Source organism: Trachemys scripta, chromosome 2, assembly GCF_013100865.1.
Source record: "Trachemys scripta elegans isolate TJP31775 chromosome 2, CAS_Tse_1.0, whole genome shotgun sequence".
In the NCBI taxonomy this organism is placed as follows: Eukaryota; Metazoa; Chordata; order Testudines; family Emydidae; genus Trachemys; species Trachemys scripta.
Genome location: NC_048299.1, coordinates 240554951 through 240578043, shown reverse-complemented (window position 1 = coordinate 240578043; position 23093 = coordinate 240554951). Strand labels below are relative to the sequence as shown.

Sequence of the window (23093 nt, the reverse complement as noted above, 5' to 3'; positions counted from 1 at the left end):
AAAAAAAAGTTGGACTTTAATTCTAGCTATTAACCCCTAAGTCTGCTGGCAACTTGGCAAACACTATCTATCCCAGTAGTTCTCAAACTTTTACACCGGTGACCCCTTTCACTCAGCAAGCCTATGTATGCAACACCCTTATAAATAAAAACACATTTTTAATATTTAACACTATTATAAATGCTGGAAGCGAAGCAGGGTTTGGGGGTGGAGGCTGACAGCTCATGACCCACCATGTAATAACCTCACAAACCCTTGAGGGGTCACGACCCCAGTTTGAGAACCCCTGATTATCCTGTTCCCACTTCGTATACCATTTTAATTCCTAGTGAACAGTTAACTAGTGACATATATGACAGGCACTGAAGAGGAAAATGATAGATCAAAGCAAAACAAAACAAGCCTGCCTATGAAAACTCACACTAGCAGAGTATTAGATTATCAAACTGATATATATCTGGCTGATTTACACAGCCCTTCTCATTCAAATGTTGCATTTCGTTTCCTTAAAAATATTCTGTGAATTACAACTTACCAATAGCCATCTACTGAAAACTTGAAATTGGTTAGGAAGAATCTATGTCTATTTTTTATTCTACTGTCTATAAGGCTTTGGAGTGGAGCCCAGAGCTGGAGCGCGGAGCAGCTCCAGACCAATGGAGCTACAGGTTTTTGCCTGGAGCTGGAGCAGAGCCGGAGCACAGCTCCAAAGCCCTAGTTAATACATACCACAAAACCCTACCCTGCCTTGAACATAAACAGTCACTGAATCTCCAAAACTATTGGGATGATTCTCATCCATGTTACTATATATTGCATAATGTTTTATCTTTTCTTCCTCCCTCATTCTTTCCTGTTTGGTCTAGTTATTTAATTTTTTTTTTTTTTAAAAGTAGCCCACTTCAGTAACTTTATAGTAAAGCTGTGATGACATTTTCTAACCCCCTTTCAGTCACTTATATCCTTTGGGCTTAAGTGTCTTACGTTTGTCCTCTCAGATAAGAGGGAAATGAAGGCCTTGCCCACTTGTAATCATTAAGAATCTGAAAACACTTCTTGTAATAGTAGGGGTTTTAACCCCCATAACCTAGCCGAATTCCAAGTTTGGTAATTATAATCTGCTACTGATAGCTGTTACTGTTGTTCAGCATTGCCACTTCATTCCACTCACAAACCCAAGTATTTACTGGGGGGAATATGGCAGCTATTTAAAAGTTCAGTGAGACACTAAATGACATTTTAAGGCAACAGTTAATATTGTATCCAAATGAAATGAAGAATAACTAGTTGATTTTTTGTGTGTGTAATGTTATTTGAGTATTGAAATAGTTGTGAATATCACAGTATTTGCCCCAATTTGTATTTGTGCACAACTCACGTGAACTGGAAGTGTTGCCTAATCTTGCCAAACAAACTGCAACTAAAACCATTTCACATATCAAGAGTGATGCCATAAATTTAAATGTGAACTCTCTCTCTATATATATATATTTTTACATGCACACCTTTATGTCCTTTATTTTCTGTTTCTCAAAATTGTCAATGGTTTCCTCCAACTGCCGACTTGTTCGAGTTGCATCCATTGAAGCTCTCTGTAGATCACTTTCAGCCTTTAAAAATAACCAAATAAAGACTGTTATTCCTCGAATTGATATTTAAAAAGTTGTGTACTATGCTTTACTTTAGAAACCAATAGGCTGTCCTGCACATGCAAATTACTATAGTTTAGACTTCTTGTAAGTTGGACATTAATATCACTTACACAGAGGTAGAGCCCTTTAGAAAAATTTTCAAAGATTTGTACAAGGAAAAAAAGGAAAATGTAGAGAACATGAACTATAAATCCTGATGTACAAAAGTATGCTAAGCAAGTGAGTCTTTAAAGCAGTGGTGGGCAACCTGTGGCCCGCTGGCCGCACGCGGTCTGTCAGGGTAATCCATTTGCGGGGCCACGAGACAGTTTGTTTACACTGACCGTCCGCAGGCACAGCCGCCCGCAGCTCCCAGTGGCCGCGGTCCACCGTTCCCAGCAAATGGGAGCTGCAGGAAGCGGCGGCCAGCACGTCCCTATTCTATGGAATTCTATGGCCAGCACATCCCTGTTCTATGGAATTAGTAATAAATAAACATACATCATCTTCATCTCCTCCTTTAGGCCCCAATTCAGCTAAGTTCTTAGCACTATCTTAATTTTAAGCATCAGTAACACTTCCCTGTTCAGCAAATCATTAAGTATGCGCGTAAGTGTTTTCCTGAATCCTCCCATAATGTGCTGCAATAGACAGTTTTGGGCATATCATATTTATCTGATACAGTTCTGTCCTTACTGGTATTTAGTAAGTAGTAGATATTGTAATGTTAATTATATTATTGTCATGGTAATAGAATGTTATTCTTGATCCACTTTAAACAGATATGGACATATTTTAATATACTAATTTCTTAGGGAAAACAGAATGTTGTGATACAATAGAATACTAAAACATGCATAGTTTGAAAATAAATAATTAAAAGATTTTATTCTGATGTTTCCTCTTCAGAAACACAACATGCACCTGTGACTGTAATTATTAATAAAGGAAAATATTTTTGATGAAAATGAAAGTAAAATATTTATAGTACAATTGTTACATGTGACCTTTGGTAAAAAGTCAATATGCTTACATAAAAATTATTTTTATCTACAATGTCTATCTTTAATACATTATGTGTGTTCATGTGTGAAATATTTGATACACCAAAAATACCCAGTAACAGTGAATGTTCCTTCTGGGAGCTTGTCACAAATATGCTATAGCAGAAACAGTTGCACGCTTCTGTATACTTAAAATATAGAATGGAATATTATGCTGCAGGTAGTCAGCAGTCTTTTGGAGGGGAGAGCAGTTCTCTCAGCCTATTTCACTAATAATTTTATAGTAGTCTACCAGTTAGAGTTAAAAACAGGTCTTATTAATGAGTTAAGGTAACCCATATGATAGAAAAACATCATTGCTACTACATTTTGGGCACATATCTGGTGGTCATCACCAGGGTAGACAGCTGCTAGAAGTGGTGCAGGTTTTCTTTATCACATAATGTTTAATCATTATCAGACATCAATCTGAAAAAAAATAATCAAATCACAAAAAGGGCCAAAACTCAAAGAAACAGTTTAATTTTGACCAAAATTGGCAGAAAGCTAACTACAATTGATAATGCAATTATGTACTCAAATAGTACTGTTCTGAAAAGTTTGGGAAATATTTAGCCCTAGGTGATATATTGTATGCATTTTCCCCATACTTTTTTGCCTTCAGTTAAAGCAAAAGTCTGTAGTCACAAAACAATATAAGCTTGTTTGTACCATGTAATACATTGAAATATTTGTCATTATTTGTAGAAGGGGTTGATTTGAGAAAAGGTTTTCTGTCTGCTATTTTTATGAATTTGTGCAGATAAGATGACCCTACCCCTTAACATCAAAAATATATGTTTTATAATTATCTGCTCGGCTGCAGACATAGGTCTAAAACACACATGGTACATCTGTAATTATCTTATCTTCTTACCATCATCGAATACAATGACAATACATGTAAACTACTTATAAAAGTAATGACTCTTAGGGCTTGTCTATACTTACGCGCTGGTTCGGTGGCAGGCAATCGAACTTCTGGATTCGATATATCGCGTCTTGTCTGGACGCGATAAATCAAACCTAGAAGTGCTCCCTGTCAACTCCGGTAATCCTGCTCGGCGCGAGGAGTACGCAGAGTCGACGGGGGAGCCTGCCTGCCACGTCTGGACCGCGGTAAGTTCGATCTAAGGTACGTCGACTTCAGCTACGTTATTCACATAGCTGAAGTTGTGTACCTTAGTTCGAATTGGGGGGTTAGTGTAGACCAGGCCTTAGTAGAAGAGCTGTAGAATGTCTTGTATGAATAGATCGTCTGAATAATGCAGCATAACCATGTACTCTTATATAATCCTACATATAATTATGAACTACTGAATGTCTAATGTAACACTCTTTTAACCTCAGAAAAATAGCCACAGTAATTTGCAGATAGTTGAAACATTACTATTCTCCCTCAGAACCTGTCTGAAGTGCTCAATAGTCTCTTGCTACACTCGTCACTGTCACAGTACCATGTATCAGAGCACACCGAATCTTCCCTACAGCATTTCCATCACCTTGTTTCACAAGTACTCTCACACTCATACGGTGCAAAGGTGAGGATAGCTTCTGGAGCAGGTAGCAGCACCATCATGTTAGAAACAAGATGTTCTGGGCTAAACATCACCCATCCATTTTTGACAGGGGACACTTAAAAATACTGAGCTGTTGTATGATTCCATCTGTATGATTGATAATTTGCATGTTTCAGGTGCAACCTGAAGGAGACCATTGTTGGTGGCAATTTCTCACTTGTTTTCATCTTCTTAGCAAACATTATCCAGAGATGTTTGCTTCTTATCACAGTACAATAAAGATACCATGGAGGCATAGAATAGAAAGAAAGCAGCCTGAGCTGCACTGATCTCAAGATGTTTCAAACTTCTGTGAACTCTGGGTGCTCAATTTTTGTCTTCAGTCATCTTTTTGTACATGAAAGCTGAAGCAGAATTACATCCACTGACAGCATGAATGTCTGACAGCGTAAGACATATCCATTCCCAGCTCCATAGCCATTCTGTGCATGGGAATGAATCTCTTCTTTTGGCCAACACCAGTTTTGAAATAGAATTCATTTTCCCCAAGAGTAGAGCAATATCTTGGGCACACAGATGCAAAATCTGGATCTAAGCTCCACATTAGCACCCTATTTACTGAGTGTTTGCTTTGCATGAGCAATATGCAAGAACGTGTGAATCTGCTTCCTTGTGATATGCCTTGAGTTCTGGTATTGCAGAATGGTTGCCAGATGCTACTTTTACTGCTTGTGAGATGTCATGAAATCTAGCAGCAAGGTATACTTCACAACCAGGTAACAATCTCTGTTCATACTTCATAATTCAGTCATAGAGAAGAAATTCTGTAACATCTGATTTATTCTTTGAATTTGATATCTTCAAGCATTGCTTTGGTAATGATATTAACACAGTGGGGTTCCAAACGTCTTGCATTTGGACGTTCCCCCTGAGGTCTCTCTCACCAGATGACTGATTCTTCATTTGCATGCTTGTCACCAACAAGAGCAGTGTCTTGACATTTTAATCAAAGGATAATGTTCAGCAGCTGATCAGGCAGCTCCCCAAAAGTTTTGCACTTGGCAGTATTAGTGCCCACCATCTGCAGAAGCATCATGAGGTCAATAAATAGCTAATGTTGGCTCATCGGATGATAGTAGCTCAACCACTGACAGATTTTTCTCCAGCCAAGATGGTGTGTTGCTCTTTTGGGTCTTTCTTAGAGATCCATCCAAACTGAAGAAGGAAAGCGGGAGAGGTGCCAACTCATACTTCAACAAACCCTGGATATCAACATATCTGGACTTGGCAAATGCAGTTAGCTTGCTGAATGTCTGACAAAAGTTATTGCTTGTGCTGTCTGCTTCTGCTGCTCGATTGGCTTGTTGAGATTACCAAATGATTTGAGATATCTTTTTATGGAATCAAAGAGGTCTACCTCACCCCTTTGCACTCGACTGGTTACAAACCACTTCATTTATTTTATGCCGTTCCCTCTTATTATGCACAAACTTTCTGCAGTTTCAGGTGGAGCCACAGTAGACACTGCAATGTACACAAGTGGCTTTCTGCTGTCTGGGCTTGTTTCAGGTTCAGTACTAAAAGGATTTGTCATTCTTTCAGTCACAATTTTTGTAGTATCTTGGACATTTTCATCAGCAGTCATGCACTCTATGGTTGTTTCTTTGTGGAGATCTGCCACTGAAGGCTGAATTCCACATATTTGTTTTGTCATAGCTATTAATGAGTCAAGTAACACTTGGTCAGAGCCTTATCTTCTGTGCAAAGATGCTGATGCTTCCCATAATCCTTGTTGAGAGATTGCTCAATGGCCATGCCATGCCATATATCCCTGAAGGGTCAGGCAGTCTGGTATACTGCTCCCAGATTATCAACTAAGGCATGATATATATCTGGCTTCTCCTCTTCCAGAAGTCTGTCTTCTGCTACATTTACACAACCCCATCTAGCAAAATTCACCTGACCACACTGGAAGTCAAGTGGAATAATCTCTGTGAATGTCAAGCTCCATGAACCTATCATCATCTCTCTTTGCCTCTATGTAATCCATCAATAGTTGGACGAAATCCATTACATAGTTTTCCCAGAAGTGTATTTGAACAATTTTTTCCTTGGGTAACATAAGTGTCCATGAGCTGGCAGAGTGATTGGGTGCTGGTCATGAAATCTGCCATGGCATTTTAAATATTGATAACATTTTATAATTAGGATGTAGGGGTCTTCTTATCGGCAAACTTCATATAAATAGCAGACAAAAAAAGAACCTTCTCAAATCAGTGCATTCTAAAAATAATGACAAATATTTTGATTTATTACATGGTACAAACAAGCTCATACTGTTATATGGGAAAATGCATAAAATAAATCACATGGGGGTAAATATTTCCCAAACTTTCCAAAACAGTACTATTTTTGAGTACATAGCTGCATTATCAATTGTATTTAGAAGCTTTCTGCCACTTTTGGTCAAAATTAGACTGTTTCTTTGAGTTATGGCCTTTTTTGTGATTTTATGATTTTTTTCAGTTTGGATGCCTATAATGTTTAAACATTATGTGATATAGAAAAAACAGTACCATTTCCAGAATCTACATCCGCCCTGGTGATGACCACCAGATATGTACCTAACAAGTGGTAGCAATGAAGTTTTCTAGACGATGGGTTACGCCTTAGTGCCTAAAATGGGTCTTAGCTGGTAGACTACAGATTTCCCCACTCCAATCAGCCTCAATGAGCAACATCAACATCAACTCTGGGGGAAGTTTATGTCCCTATGGCTGCAGGAAAGATCAATAAAATTGCCAGGGTGGTAAGGAGACAAAATAATGGAAAAAAAGCTAAAATTAAACAAAACATAAGGCGAAAGTTTGTCCCACACTTACTTTCCAAAGAGTAATTCACAATAGGATATAATCTTTCCATAACCCTCAGACATCATACAACAGATATTTAAACCTACTATCAATGATAGAAAAATGTAGAAAAATTGAAAATGTGAATATGGTGACTGAAAACATGTCAGATACTCTCAGGTACTTTTTGTTTAATAAATGCTACTACAGCAAATGTTATAAGCTATAGCCAATTAGCTGTCACAAAATATAGCATAAAGAATTTGTGATTCATGATCAATGTATGAAATGATCACTTTAAAGACAATTGCTTTTACATCTCTTTCTAAATACAATATTTTTAATTACTGGAGAATCAACTACTTCTTATATTCATTAGAAACAGAAAGGATACAATAATGTGTCGATCTGATGGATTCCTCTGACGTGTCCTTTCCAGTTGAGATAACTGTTTAGCCTCTCGATTCTTTGCTGTTAAAGTTGCTTTGAGATCATCCTGCAAATATATTTATACCATTTTGTATATATTGAAATAGAGCTAGGGGCATATAAAATACATTTGTCTGCATTTATGAGTTGTCCTGAAAACTTAAGACAATTTTTTTTTGCTTTAAATCAAACCAGGTTTTTTTCTAGACTAATCCTGTGAAGTGATGAGCACTTCCTGAAAAAGAGATCAATGGGCACTGAGGGTACTCAACACCTTGCAGGATTGGGCCCCAGGCTGTGTGCACCATCTTTTAAATGTTTGGAATGAAAAATGTGAACAAAAATCAGGAGTTCTTAAAGCAGAGTTTATTAGATGGGCAAAAAGCCTCAATTCTACAATCAAGAAAGAGGTCAACTTTGGCTGGTCAACCATGCTGGTTCAGTGGCAAAGTGTAGCCAGTGTTTAGAAATAAAAAAGCAATATATAACAGAAAAAGGAGAAATAGCAATCAATATAAATTAGAAGTATGAAGTGCAGAAGATTGATAAGGGAAGCTAAATACATTAGGGAAAATCCAAGGCGGGCAAGACTAGAGTTTTAAAGTACATTAGGAACAAAAGAAAGCATAGCAATGTTATAGGCCCACTACTACATTAAAATGGTAAAATTGTTATTAATGATGCAGAAAAGGCAGAGATGCTCAACAAATATTTCTGTTCTGTATTTGGAAAGAAATAGGATGATATACTCATATTATATGAGAATGATGAAGTACTTTATAGTCCATTAGTAACTGAGGAGGATGTTAGACAATATCTACTCAGGATAAACATTTTTCAATCAGCTAGCCTGAATAACTTGCACTCAAGAGCCCTAGAAGAGTTAGTTGAGGTGATCTGTAGCCCACTGATATTAATTTTTAGTAAATCTTGGAATTCTGGGAAAATTCCAGAAGACTGGAAGAATAATAATGTTGTGCCTATATTCAAAAAAGGCAAACAGGATGATACAGGGAATTATAGGGTGGTTAGCCCAACGTTAATCCCTGGCAAAAACAGAACAGAAGCTGATACTGGATTCAATTAATAAAGAATTCAGGAATAGGAATACAATTAATGCAAGTCAACATAATTTTAAGGAAAACAAGTCTTGTCAAACAAATATATTTAGTTCTTTGAGGAGATTATAAATTAGGTTGATATAACAATTATACTTGTAAGGTGTTTAACTTAGTATTGTACAACATTCTGATTAAAAAATGGGCACTATACAATATCAAGAGAGCACGTGATAAATGGATTAAGAACTGGCTACCTGAAGATTCCAACAAGTAGTTGTCAATGGGGAATCATCACTAAATGGGAGTACAGTAACTCCTCACTTAAAATCATCCCGGTTAACACTGTTTCGTTGCTGATCAATTAGGGAACATGCTCGTTTAAAGTTGTGCAATGCTCCCTTCTAACGTCATTTGGCAGTAGGGTGACCAGACGTACCAATAAAATCGGGACTGTCCCGATATTGAGCAGTTTGTCCCGCATCCCGACTGCAGTACGGTCAGGATGCCATTTGTCCCGATATTTTTGTTTTGGGCACGGTGGCCTTTTTTTTTTTTTTTTTTTTAAATTAGGCAGCGGTGAGAGGCAGGGGGAGCGCCTTTTCAATTGTTACACTTACCAGGCACGTCTGTGTCTTCGGCAAAATTTCGGCGGCGGGTACTTCTGTCATTGGCAGCAAGATTTATTACCCGCCGCCGAAATGCCACCGAAGACCATCAGCAACTGAAGGATCCGCTGCCGGAGTGCTGCCGAAGACCCAGACGCGGCGAGTGTAACAATTGAAAAGGCGCTCCCCCTGCGGCAGTCCCGATATTTTGAAGATATCATCTGGTCACCCTATTTGGCAGCCGCCTGCTTAGTCCACTGCTTGCAGGAAGAGCAGCCCGTTGCAGCTAGCCGGTGGGGGCTTGTAACACTTGGCAGCCCCCCATCAGCTCCACGCTCCGCTAAGTTCCCTGTGCTGCAGCCGCCCAGCAGGCTATCAATCGGCAGTTCAGCTGTCCCTCCCCCCCACTGTCTTGTGCTGCTCCTGCCCTCTGCCTTGGAGCTGCTCCCAGAGACACCTGCTTGTTGTGCAGGGTGGGAAGGGAGGGGGCTAACATCAGGGTGTCCCCCGCCCTCCTGCTCCTGCACCCCGTTTACCACTTCTCCATATAGAGCAGGGTGGGGAGAGACAGAGAGAGCTTGGGACAGCAGCTGCTGTCTCAACTTCCTGATCCACTTAAAAAGACAATGCACTTTTTTTACTTAAAGGGGCAGTGTGCATCTCTCTCTCTCTCTAGGTGTGTGTCTGTCTCTGTCTGTCTGCTATGCTGTCTCCCCTCCCTCGCGTTCGTGCTGCCCTGTGTGAGAGGCTACATTAACAACAATGTGTTAACCATTGAGGGCTCAGCCGAGTGCTAGTTCATCATTTAGCAGTAAGGCATTCCCTGGGAAATATCCCTCCCTCTTTCACTCTCTAACTTTACCACCTCAACCAAGCTTCACAATCATCATAGCTGTGAACAGTATTAAATTGTTTGTTTAAAATGTATACTGTGTGTATATCTATATAATATATAGTTTTTTGTCTGGTGAAAAAAATTTCCCTGAAACCTAACCCCCCCCATTTACATTAATTCTTATGGGGAAATTGGATTTGCTTAACATCGTTTCGCTTAAAGTCGCATTTTTCAGGAACATAACTACAACGTTAAGTGAGGAGTTACTGTATTTCAAGTGAGGGTCTACTGGGATCAGGACTAGGCCTGATTCCTAGTCAAGATTTTCATCAGTGCACTGGAAGTAAATATAAAATCACAGCTGATAAAGTTTCCAGATGACACAAAGACTTGTTTTAATTCAAATTAAATTAGTTCAAATGTGAGGGGTTAATTCAATTAACACAGTAAAGTCTCTTTATTTCATATATACAGAAATGTAGTTGTTGTCCTAAAGTATTTGCAAACAAGTTTAACATCTCTCTTCAAAATAAAAATATACCAGGATTTACAGGGAATGCCATTTTGGAGTTCTGAGATGTGATATGATGGGGTTCTGTTGCTTTTGCAAGTTGCTGCACATGCACACTATTCTACATGTACTCTATAAGCCACTCTGTCCTCCCACCCCGCAGCTGGACACCATTCTCTAGGGGATTGGACCCCCTCCTCTCAGCTGTTTCCTGAAGTGCATCTGCTTCACACATTTCCCAGCTGCAATTCCAATGTATTGTTGTGAGTTACACATCTATACATTTTTGTTGCAGTAATTATTTTTAATAAGAAAAGTTTAAATAATTTGGTATACTTAACAAGCTTCACAAAAATGGCTATAAGAATACACTAAATTTTGAGAGAAAATACACCATATAGTACCTACCCTTTTAAGTTTTACTATGGTCCCATAACTTTTCAGAGGGTCAACAACTTTGGCTTCAAGCCTTTCAACCTGGAAAAAAAGTCAAGTTACCCAAGTCCTCTGCATATTAAATGTATTTCTATAAAACTGATTGCTTTAAGAGTAATGTTGATTCTATCCAACTAGGATTTTAACCACATTCAGTGAAAAAACAGTGGAAGCAGAGGTTGTATATATATATATATATATATATATATATTTATTTATATAGGCAAATGCAGAACCAATAAAACTAATCAAGAAATAACTTGTCTTGATTAATCCCTAGTGTAACTTCTTTTATTTCAATAGCACTATACCAAATTAGGCTGGGAATTCTAAGAACTGACTACTGGAAATAGACAATGTTAAATCTCTTACATTCTACAGCTTTTAAGAGATTAAAAGTAAACATATTTGTTTTTAAATGTTAGATTATGATTTAAAATTGTTTGCTCATTAATATGCTTTAAGAGATGCAAAGCTCCAGATTCTTGAAAGCTATGGGAGCAGCAAACTATATACTTAAAATATCAGAAATATTATGCACATATATGAAGGCATTCAGAGATATTTACATTTGAGATTTTGTTTTAATACCTTCTACATGGAAAAACAGATGAAAACAGCTAGACAGGTAATGGAGCTAAGACTATGCATGTCATACAATATTGTGTCTGTTTGTTACTTTAGAACAGAAGTTGGCACAATAAAAGATATTACCTCACCCACATTGTCTCTCTAATATCCTGGAATCAACACAGCTACAACATCACTGCATACAAAAATGGAAATTATTGTTACTTTGTCCTTCCTCTCTCTCTGCTTCTACCACCCCTTTTGTCTTGCCTACCTGCGAGCTTTTGAGGCTAAGGACTTTTTACTGAACGTCTGTAGAACACATAGCATGCTAGTGTCCATAATAATAAAGTGTGTGACACTGGCAGCCAATCAATGAACTGCCATCCTCATTCACTCATTTACAATTATGCCTTTCATCATACTATGCTCTCTTTTATATAGATATGCATTCTTTTATAGGGGCACATTAACTTGTTAAGTAACAAAAAAGAGCTCTGTTGCTACACAATTTATAAAGCAAAGTTCCAACTCCAATTGTAAAGCTTTACAATTACAAACAAAATAGAACCAACAATTTTAAAACCAGGGATCTTAAAAAGAAAATGTTGTGATGAAAGAAAGATAAAGTTAGGTTCCACAGAGGAAGAGAAATTTTGGGGAAAGACTTGTTTCCTAATTATTATTAATGGACAAATCTTAAGATCTAAATAAAAACTGCTTTACAAGGTACATGACTGTGAAGGGTACTATCAATTATCTCAATTGTTCCAAAGTTCGACATGAGTTAAGCACTGCATTAAGAACTGGACTTTTTAGAGCCATAAACGTTTATCCTAATCTTTACAGAGCTAAATCCCATTATTTTTCTTTGCTGGCTTTTTGTCTCCTGACTTTCCTCCCATCCTCTGCATGTTTTTCTAATCTTCCTCTTTTTTACTCAACAAAGAAACCAGGTTTGAAACTGGAGATCTGCAACACTAGATGACTATAGCATGCTGAAATTAAAAGGCTCTTAAGCTAATATTACTGGAACTTTTATGAATTAAAGAACTTCAAAATCTTTTTAAGTATCTGGCGCTGTTACTGAAGAATGAATGGAATCAGCAGTCCTTATGAGCTATTTCACTTGCAAGTTCTGACAAAATACATATGAAAGCTGCTGCATAAATTGATGCCCACAAAGAGGAGAAGGGGAATGGAGACAGATGGATAACAAGAGATCAAACTTATGTAGCCATTCCCTGTTCGCTTTTTTATCCTTTTCTTTTTAATGTCTTTGCCCCCCAACCTCACCCCAATTAATTGTTGGAATGGTGGAAAATGGCTTGACTGAAGGGCCACATTTTTAAAGGTATCTAGGTGCCTACAGATGCAGAAATGTGTGCCTAGTGGATGTGGAAAACTTGGAGGGCTACTGATTTATTTATTTTTTTTAAATATGCACGACTGTTTCCCTTCTCCCTTTGTATGGTTACTCAGCAGGCGTGAAGGGGTTAATTTCTTTCTTGAAACAAGACAAGCAGTACAGTGACTGTGGGGAAGTTGCCTAGCTTGAATGAAGGAACTAAAATCACTGGGGGGTAATTAATGCAAAACCTTTGACAGATAAACATGTTTGGAGTGGAGAAGTATCACCTTCTGGAGGAAACTGGCTATATTTGTTTTGTTTTTGACTGGGTTCAAGATGCCCAGCAAACAAAGTATTATATCAAGTGACTAGCCTGATATAGAAGAGGAGTCACTTTCTCTCCATGGAAGAACTGATCTGAACTGTGAACAAGAGGGACAGACCCCGCAGAAAGGATTTGAAGGACTGAAAGGGACCAGGGTCCTGTATGGTAGAGAAGTATTACATGGTAAGCATGCAATAAGCTATTTATTGTTTTATGGTATGTTTTCTCTGTAAAGCTTTTGTTCTAAACAAACTGGCTGGTCACTGGTCTATCCTGTCATTACCTCAGGGAAAGAACAGGACAGCAGGTTCTGAACTAGACTCCAACTTGTTAAGATGATCACAGTGAATTGCAGAAGGAATTACAGCCTAAATCCCTGATCTGGAGTGAGAGGAATGTGGGTTCCCACCTTGAGAAAAGTGACAGATAGGACCTGAGTGGGGTTCCCTCAAGGAAATCAAGAAGGGGGCAGAAGTGCAACTATCTTGGGAACTGTGACAATGAGATTCTCAAGAGTGCTTAGATGCCTAACTCACTGAAATCAATGGGAGTTAGGCATCTATGTGCTTCCAAAAATCCCACTAGGCACCTATCTGCATCTCTAGATGCCTAAATATCCTTAAAAATCTGGCCCTAAGTACATAGTGAAAGGACCAGATATAGCACTTTTATTTTCAATTGCCCTTTCTGAGTAACAAGGGCTGAACCTCTTAAAGGTGAACTTCAAAAGAAAAAAAGGGATTTATGATTTTTTCTTTTGTTTCTTAATGTATACAGATGACTTTAAAGGCTTCTTTGGGTTTTTTAAAGTTTTTTTCTATTTCCTTTTTTCTTTATAAAAACAGCAAGAAGGTCAACAATTGCATTCCCCTCTTCAGTTAGCATACTGCTTGGTGACTCAAATGTGAAGTAGGAGCTTTCTGAGCTCTTTAGTAAAGGGGTAAGAGGTATCCTTAATAAACTCCCAGAAGTTTTAGTTAAATAGGTGTTAGCTTAAAACAGAATTTTAAACAAGCTGAATAAAAATCCATTGCATTCTAATTATGCCCCAATCCTGCAATTAGATTCATGTGGCTAGACTCTTGCACACGTGTAGAGACTCACTGAAGTCAGTGAAGTTCCAGGCTAGTGCCAGGGTTGACCCTTGCAGATCCACTGCAGGATCAACACCTCTCTTCCTTGATACATTTGACGTCATAAACTCACCCATTTTCCAGCTGTCTACAATAACTTATAACAAAGTGAACAATACCTGAATTGTAATTCAAAATATGAGCAAAAAACCCAACAACTTTAAAACACATTGAGGCTTTTTTAGGTATTATAATGAATGGAGAACATCCCCATCCCAATAAATAGATAGCCACTTTTTCTCTTTCGCATGTTACCTTTTAACATCAAAATAAGCTTTGTTTAGAGTGAACTTAAAATCATGAACCAAACTCATCTAGGTAATATGGCCTATTTCAGGACAGTGTCAAACTATTCTTAGGGCCCTGATTCTGCAAAAAAAAAAAAAATTATGTGTTTAACTTGACTCATATGAGTCATCGCATTGAAATCAAAGAGACTATTCACGTGTGAAAAGTTAATCATCTGCATAATTCTTTTCAGGAGCCTAATTTTGGGAGTACAAAGCATAATAATTTAACATAGAAAAAAACACAAATAACATTTAATAGATTTTGCAGAAGAAATGACTTACAGTATCATTCCAGTTTCCAGATGACAGCCCAAGTCACAAAACCAAAAAACAAATATTTATTAAGCATAATCTATAGCCCAATAAAATCCATTGGCTCTTCTCATCTCCACTGAAGACCTGTCTGTCCCTCATTCTTCAAAAGGTGTGAGAAGCTACTCAGGGTAACTATTCACAAGGCATGAAGTTAAGCATGAGCATAAGGCATTTCACAATTGGGGCCTAGGTCTGCAGAAAGGTCACTAGTAGGGTAAACTATGAAAGTTGGTGGGGCTTATTTTGCTTTGTTCCTAACACATTTGTTACTAATGCATTTAAAAGTGGTTTCCCTCAGTCTTAAGAGAGAACCAAGGTATACATTATGGTAATCGTATTAAAAAAGTTAAGTTTGCAAGCACAACATGCACGGCTTTAATTCTATACCTCTGCTTGGCGATAATCTTGAAGTTTGGAAAATTCATCTGCAAAATTTTTCAATCCAAGTTTTAAGCTTGGTGTCTCTGTAGCTGCATATGCATATATTTCATTTACTAGCAGGTCTGCTTTGTCTCGTAGTCTAGCAGTTTTACGTACATATGCAGCAAATATTTGGCACAATTCACCAAAATGTTTTTCCACATTTGAAACAGCCTCTCGTACTTGTCTAGTTTGATTGTCCCTAGAAACCAAGGAAAAATGAAAAACAAGCAAAAAAACCAATATGATTACAATACATACAGATTAAACAGGTTTGACAGTACTGTCATCACTATACCATAAATATTTCAAATTGGTCATTTTACTTCTGGGCAAAATGGAAATTTACTAGAGGAAAATTATACTTAATATTCCGATGTGGTGTTTGCTTATCTAAAAAAAGACAAATAAAATAATAAAAAATTGAGATTTATATTTCAGCCTGGGGGGAAGGAATAGCTCAGTGGTGTGAGCATTGGCCTACTAAACCTAGGGTTGTGAGTTCAATCCTTGAGAGGGCCACTTAGGGATCTGGGGCAAAATCAGTACTTGGTCCTGCTAGTGAAGGCAGGGGGCTGGACTCAATGACTTTTCAAGGTCCCTTCCAGTTCTAGGAGATAGGATAGCTCCATTAATTTAATTTAATTTTAGCCTAAGACTCACCAAACTGAAGTTTAAAAAGTAAAAATGCAGTAACTGAAGAGCCAAACCAGATACATCTATATACTTGAGAAAATCTTCATAAAATTCCTATGCAGTTAGATGCTTTGGAAATCTCAAAAGCGATCTATCTGCATCTTTAGACACCTCCATACATTTAAAAATCTGTCCCAGAGAAATGAAAGCCCCAGACACTTACACACAAGCTTAAATTTAAGCATGAGTGGTCTCACTTAACTTAGTTGCCCAAGATTGACAGGAAGTCTGCGGAAGAGCCAGGAACTGAACCCAGGTCTCCTGAGTCCTAGTCCAGGACCATAACCACAAAACCACACCAATCTCTTAAAATATAAAAATCCCCAATACATTAATGTGTGAATGTTAAACCATTATTAGAAATTACATGCAAGTCTCTGAATGTCTCTCTGTCACTGGGTAGTAGAACATGTTATTGGAATAGGTGGATGGATGGAAACACCTTTTTCATCTGTAGTTTTCAAAGCCTTTTTCAAAGAATCCGAGGATCCATATCCCCATTTTACAGATGGTAAAACTGAGGCACAAAGTGGTGAATTGATTTATCCTAACTCACACACAGCAAGTATGTGACTGGGAACAAAAAGCCAGGTCTCCTGATTCACAGACTAGTGATCTTTCCTTGGAATCTACTCAAAAGTGCCAGTGTGCATTGGTTTTGAAAGTAAAGTGTTGTAACTATAGAAGTAAACAAAGTCTATCAGATTCAGGAACTCATTTTTTCCCCTGAAGTCCTCAATACCAACTCCATAGTTAGGCTCATTTCAATTTTCCAAAGTGCAAGTTTAAAAAATTTGTTAGGCATGACAGCAAATACTGAATACAAACAAAATTACACCACTTATGTAAAGATCCATCTTTATTATCGTTTGAAGTAAATCCGTTCAGTATTTTAGAAGTCTCAGTGACTTAAAGGACATAATCAATTAAAAAAAAAAAAAAACCTGCCTCACTTGTCTGAATTTTTTTTAAACTTACAAATGTTATACCTAATTTACTATAACTGAAAGAATAAAGAGTTTTTCCCCTTGTTTTTAACTGTATTTAATTGACAACAGTTTGGGTATAGTCATTTTCAATGTTTCTTTTGTATTGTTAGTCTGTTTCTCCTGTTTTAATGCAGGTTTTTCACACAGCAGCAGAGGAGAAAAAGTATTTTAAAACAGGAAAATATGAACGTAAACCCCACAAAAATCACAGTGAGACATTGAGGCCGGCATAGTACCAGAAAACAACTTGATTTTTATGGGGTACTGCGCAAGCATAGGGCTCTGCTTATGTCAATTGCAGGATCAGGGCCTTAGTTTTAACGGTTCTAACTTTCACAAGAGGTAAATAAAATCCAGCACAAAGAGTATTAGTTATTTAAACAAAACAAAAAATAAAAAGCCTAATTGTAAGAAATATTTAACGATGCTATCTCCATCACAATAGCAAACAAAGAAAGTATTAATTATGCAATACCAACAACATAAAATGTTGCAAGGTAAAACACTGGTGCATAACATTTTATGTGAGCCCTTTGGTTAGGTGGGAGGAGGGGTATTTACAGAAAAATATGCCTGTTCAATGGAACTCAAACAATATATGCTCCAATAGAGCTTAGGAAGTCCTTGAAGCAGGTACCCTCTCTACCTAACATCCTTAGAGTTCGTAGGTATGGTCTTGTGAAACAGGGTGGGTTGTCAAAAACATGCAAGGTAAATTTTCACATATCAACATCTTAGATTGAATGTATTAACCATAAGGGTAAAATAATATATATGTAAATTACTTTAATTGGTTATATTTTGCTTTTTATATGAGTATAAATTTTAATACTAATACAATAGCTATGTATTTGATAAGAATTTTATTAATTAATTCAGAAACTCAAGCTAATGATGGGTTATGAGTGGGACTTAAATTTTAACTTCCAACCAAACACCTGCATATTTTATACCAGAGATAGGCAACTTTTGACACGCAGCCCATCAGGGAAATCCGCTGGTGAGCTGGGACGGTTTGTTTACCTGCAGCGTCCGCAGGTTCGGCCGATCGCAACTCCCACTGGCCGCAGTTCGCCGTTCCAGGCCAATGGGAGCTGCAGGAAGCGGCGGCCAGCACATCCCTCAGCCCACGCCACTTCCTGCAGCCCCCACTGGCCTGGAACGGTGAACTGTGGCAGCTGCGATCTGTCAAACCTGCGAATACTGCAGGTAAACAAACCCTTCTGGCCTGCCAGCGGATTTCCCTGATGGGCTGCGTGCCAAAGGTTGCCGATCCCTGGTTTATACTTATTAATCTTCTTAAACCACTCCATATATTGAAGTCAAGACTTATTTGGTTGGCATTAATATTTCGCTTGATACTTCAGTCTCCTCCTCCTCCTATCTGCTTAATGAGTGCCTTCAGTTGAGGGTCTCACCTCTGCTGGTCCTACATATCACTATATAGTAGCACTTCAATGCTACTGGCAACACAATTCTACTGCTGCTGAAGTTCATCTGATTCTCATCGCATTCATTCCATTGCTTGGTGCCCACAACATTATGCTACAGACCCAATTCTGCAAATGTTAACTACCAATTGCAGAGTACTGTAAGAAATCCCACTGGCCCCAATAAAACTACTCAAACACTGTGCTTGCTAGGGTATGGAAGATCAGGCCCTATGTTATTAGTAACACAGGACAAAATCCTTAGCCTTGGAATTTGCTCACATCTCACTTATTTGTTGGAAAAATTTAAAACTTCTTTCATCTGTGTAAGTTGAGATTCTAACAGACTGAAATGATCCTGGCTCTTAATTTTGACCACTGTCATCAACCTTCCAAACCCAGAAAAATCAAAGCAAATTCAGTACTTCAAGACCAAAGTATTGTCTCACAGTCTATATTTTCTTGACAAGACAGATATGTGAAAATACATGCTGAAAATGAACATGTGTGTTATCCTAAGTCTTTCAGAAGAAAATACCATTGCAGAGGAAGATCAGTTTATGTTACCTCAAAGTAAGCAGGCACAATTTGAGGTAGGGAGGTTGTTTTCTTTTAAAGACAAATACCAGGGGATAGTCTCCTAGCTCCCAATGGTTTTCTCAAGTCTGCTACCATCTAAATAAGGAATATTTCACAAACTGAGTGAGAGTATAAAAAAATCTCATTGAAAAGCCCATCATAAAAATCTTTCTTCCACAATTAACACTAATCTAAAAATAATCTCCAATGTGGGGTCCCTCCCCTCTCCTATTGAACCATCTGACGCTCTATACATATAACCACCACCTCCCCCCATCAAGTAATGAGAGTGACATTCAGCAACTTTGTGCCTACAGTTTCCCCATGTGAACAGCATTCAATTCTGAGAGATAGGAATTACATTTCCTTAAAGGAAGGTGTGAAAAGGTTAGTTTGTTTTTAAAAATGCTACTTAAAGGCCACAAAAGGACGGACACCACAAGGCTTGATTATATTAGCAACTACTCTTCATTTTATCCCAGAATACTAAATCTAGATACATTTTGTTGCCTAGACTTTATAGTGATGGGCACAGTATGAAATGGCTTAAAACAGACAGCTGGGATGAGTGGACAAGATTGGTCATGTATAGGTGCAGGTAACTTTTTTGTTGGAATAGAGCCAGCTTTATTTTCACTTTGAACATCCTGTTACCCTATCCAAACTATTTTCTTTAGATCTTTAAAAACTATTTTTGGCAATCCCCCCCCCCCCCCAAATTAAAACACAACATAAAGACTAGATTCATTCCCTTTAGACAAATATAAAAGAGCTAATCTGAAGACAATAAACCCTGCACCCCCAAACCTCAGGGCACCCTGTCTCAAAAGCCTGGGGCTGATGGGTAACAAATCAGGACTGGAGAAGCCAAAGAGCCAAACCCTCCCTCCTTCCCTCTCCCCCAAGCCTAGTCACAAAAATAACAGGGAGGGAGGAAGGGACTCTGCCCCCTCTCCCACCTCATTAGCAGGGGCTCCCGCCCCTCCTCCCACTAACGGGACTCCGTCTGCCTGCCCCCCTCCGCGCCTCAATAGCGAGGGCTTTGTCTGCCCCCCGCGCTCCAACAGCCCAGACCTCTCGGCCAGACGCGGGCGGGGGAGAGGAAGCGCCATTCTAGGCCCCCGGGGCAGGGGGCGCCGCACTTACCTGGCGTCCAGCCCACGGCCTAGCATCATGATGGCGGCCGGGAGCGAAGGGGAGGCGCGGCGCACGCTCCGCTTACACCCAGTTCCCATGGACACCGAGCGCCGCCCACGGCCCGGGCTGCTGAGCCTGGCCCTCCCCCAATGCCTTTCTAGGGTAAGAGTGAGACTGAATGATGCCAAGACTCATTGCCTCCCAGCCAATCCCCTGTATACGACATAAAGGACGATTCTGTGTCCTAATAATGACAATTTCTATGCACCAGCCACATACGTCTCTTTTTCTAGGGCTGAGGACAAGGCAGCTCTGACATCCAGCTGGCACTACCATCCAGAGTACAGAGAGAATTTGCAGCATTCCTGCAAGAGATATACAGCTGTGTATCTGATCTCTATTGAGGATCGTCTAACCCCGAGTTTAGAAATGTTCTCATCAAGTGGCCTCACATACACTCTTACCCAAAGCCCATTGAAGTCAAAGAAAGATTCCCACTGACTGGACTAGGATTTTTGAATCAGACCCATATCCCGGACGTTGAACAACATGGGAGATATGATCCCCTTGAAGGATGCTAGGAGTCTTTCAGCAATGGCAAACAGTTGTCCATCATCACAAGGAACCCCTTGTGTGCAAGCCTCAAGCACATAAACCAGGGCAGAATCTGGCAATCCAGAAATCATTTCAATCGCCATTGAAGTGCAACCACCTCTGGACTGGAATGTAGCAGCATTTCAGTAGTTAGCATATCCTGGATATATATGTAGAACATCACTGCAACATACAATCACCTTCATTTCAGAGAATGGAATAGGCCAAGGTGCGTTACTACAAACTGATCTACATGGGCACAGAGGTCCATCTGCAAGGATTAGCTTGCATTATCAGGGTCTTATACAGTATTGGTCTGTTGTATATGTGTTGGTCTGACTGCCCCTTTTGACCCAGCACATAGATTCATAGATTCATAGATTCATAGATTATAGGACTGGAAGGGACCTCGAGAGGTCATCGAGTCCAGTCCCCTGCCCGCATGGCAGGACCAAATACTGTCTAGACCATCCCTGATAGACATTTATCTAACCTACTCTTAAATATCTCCAGAGACGGAGATTCCACAACCTCCCTAGGCAATTTGTTCCAGTGTTTAACCACCCTGACAGTTAGGAACTTTTTCCTAATGTCCAACCTAGACCTCCCTTGCTGCAGTTTAAACCCATTGTTCCTGGTTCTATCCTTAGAGGCTAAGGTGAACAAGTTCTCTCCCTCCTCCTCATGACACCCTTTTAGATACCTGAAAACTGCTATCATGTCCCCTCTCAGTCTTCTCTTTTCCAAACTAAACAAACCCAGTTCTTTCAGCCTTCCTTCATAGGTCATGTTCTCAAGACCTTTAATCATTCTTGTTGCTCTTCTTTGGACCCTTTCCAATTTCTCGACATCTTTTTTAAAATGCGGTGCCCAGAACTGGACACAATACTCCAGCTGAGGCCTAACCAGAGCAGAGTAGAGCGGAAGAATGACTTCTCGTGTCTTGCTCACAACACACCTGTTAATGCATCCCAGAATCATGTTTGCTTTTTTTGCAACAGCATCACACTGTTGACTCATATTTAGCTTGTGGTCCACTATAACCCCTAGATCCCTTTCTGCCGTACTCCTTCCTAGACAGTCTTTTCCCATTCTGTATGTGTGAAATTGATTTTTCCTTCCTAAGTGGAGCACTTTGCATTTGTCTTTATTAAACTTCATCCTGTTTAACACAGACCATTTCTCCAATTTGTCCAGATCATTTTGAATTATGACCCTGTCCTCCAAAGTAGTTGCAATCCCTCCCAGTTTGGTATCATCCGCAAACTTAATAAGCGTACTTTCTATGCCAATATCTAAGTCGTTGATGAAGATATTGAACAGAGCCGGTCCCAAAACAGACCCCTGCGGAACCCCACTCGTTACGCCTTTCCAGCAGGATTGGGAACCATTAATAACAACTCTCTGAGTACGGTTATCCAGCCAGTTATGCACCCACCTTATAGTAGCCCCATCTAATTTGTATTTGCCTAGTTTATCGATAAGAATATCATGCGAGACCGTATCAAATGCCTTACTAAAGTCTAGGTATACCACATCCACCGCTTCACCCTTATCCACAAGGCTCGTTATCCTATCAAAGAAAGCTATCAGATTAGTTTGACATGATTTGTTCTTCACAAATCCATGCTGGCTGTTCCCTATCACCTTACCACCTTCCAAGTGTTTGCAGATGATTTCCTTAATTACTTGCTCCATTATCTTCCCTGGCACAGAAGTTAAACTAACTGGTCTGTAGTTACCTGGGTTGTTTTTATTTCCCTTTTTATAGATGGGCACTATATTTGCCCTTTTCCAGTCTTCTGGAATCTCTCCCGTCTCCCATGACTTTCCAAAGATAATAGCTAGAGGCTCAGATACCTCCTCTATTAGCTCCTTGAGTATTCTAGGATGCATTTCATCAGGCCCGGGTGACTTGCAGGCATCTAACTTTTCTAAGTGATTTTTAACTTGTTCTTTTTTTATTTTATCCGCTAAACCTACCCCCTTCCCATTAGCATTCACTATGTTAGGCATTCCTTCAGACTTCTCGGTGAAGACCGAAACAAATAAGTCATTAAGCATCTCTGCCATTTCCAAGTTTCCTGTTACTGTTTCTCCCTCTTCACTAAGCAGTGGACCTACCCTGTCTTTGGTCTTCCTCTTGCTTCTAATGTATTGATAAAAAGTCTTCTTGTTTCCTTTTATTCCCGTAGCTAGTTTGAGCTCATTTTGTGCCTTTGCCTTTCTAATCTTGCCCCTGCATTCCTGTGTTGTTTGCCTATATTCATCCTTTGTAATCTGTCCTAGTTTCCATTTTTTATATGACTCCTTTTTATTTTTTAGATCGTGCAAGATCTCGT

The 23093-nt window shown here is 39.1% G+C and overlaps 1 protein-coding gene across 1 annotated transcript in view; it reads right to left on the bottom strand.

Annotated features, from left to right (window-relative positions):
- Positions 1-20283, bottom strand: part of CIBAR1 (CBY1 interacting BAR domain containing 1) — a 30750-nt gene extending 10467 nt beyond the window's left edge. Inside the window, exons 1-6 of the mRNA XM_034763272.1 lie at positions 20167-20283; positions 15294-15528; positions 10896-10964; positions 7441-7542; positions 2556-2561; positions 1506-1610 (exon numbers count right to left, since the gene is read on the bottom strand). Of these exons, the coding sequence (XP_034619163.1) occupies positions 1506-1610; positions 2556-2561; positions 7441-7542; positions 10896-10964; positions 15294-15528; positions 20167-20255 (606 nt within the window). The 5' untranslated portion in view covers positions 20256-20283. The remainder of the gene's footprint in view (positions 1-1505; positions 1611-2555; positions 2562-7440; positions 7543-10895; positions 10965-15293; positions 15529-20166) is intronic.
- Positions 20284-23093: the final 2810 nt, after the last annotated feature.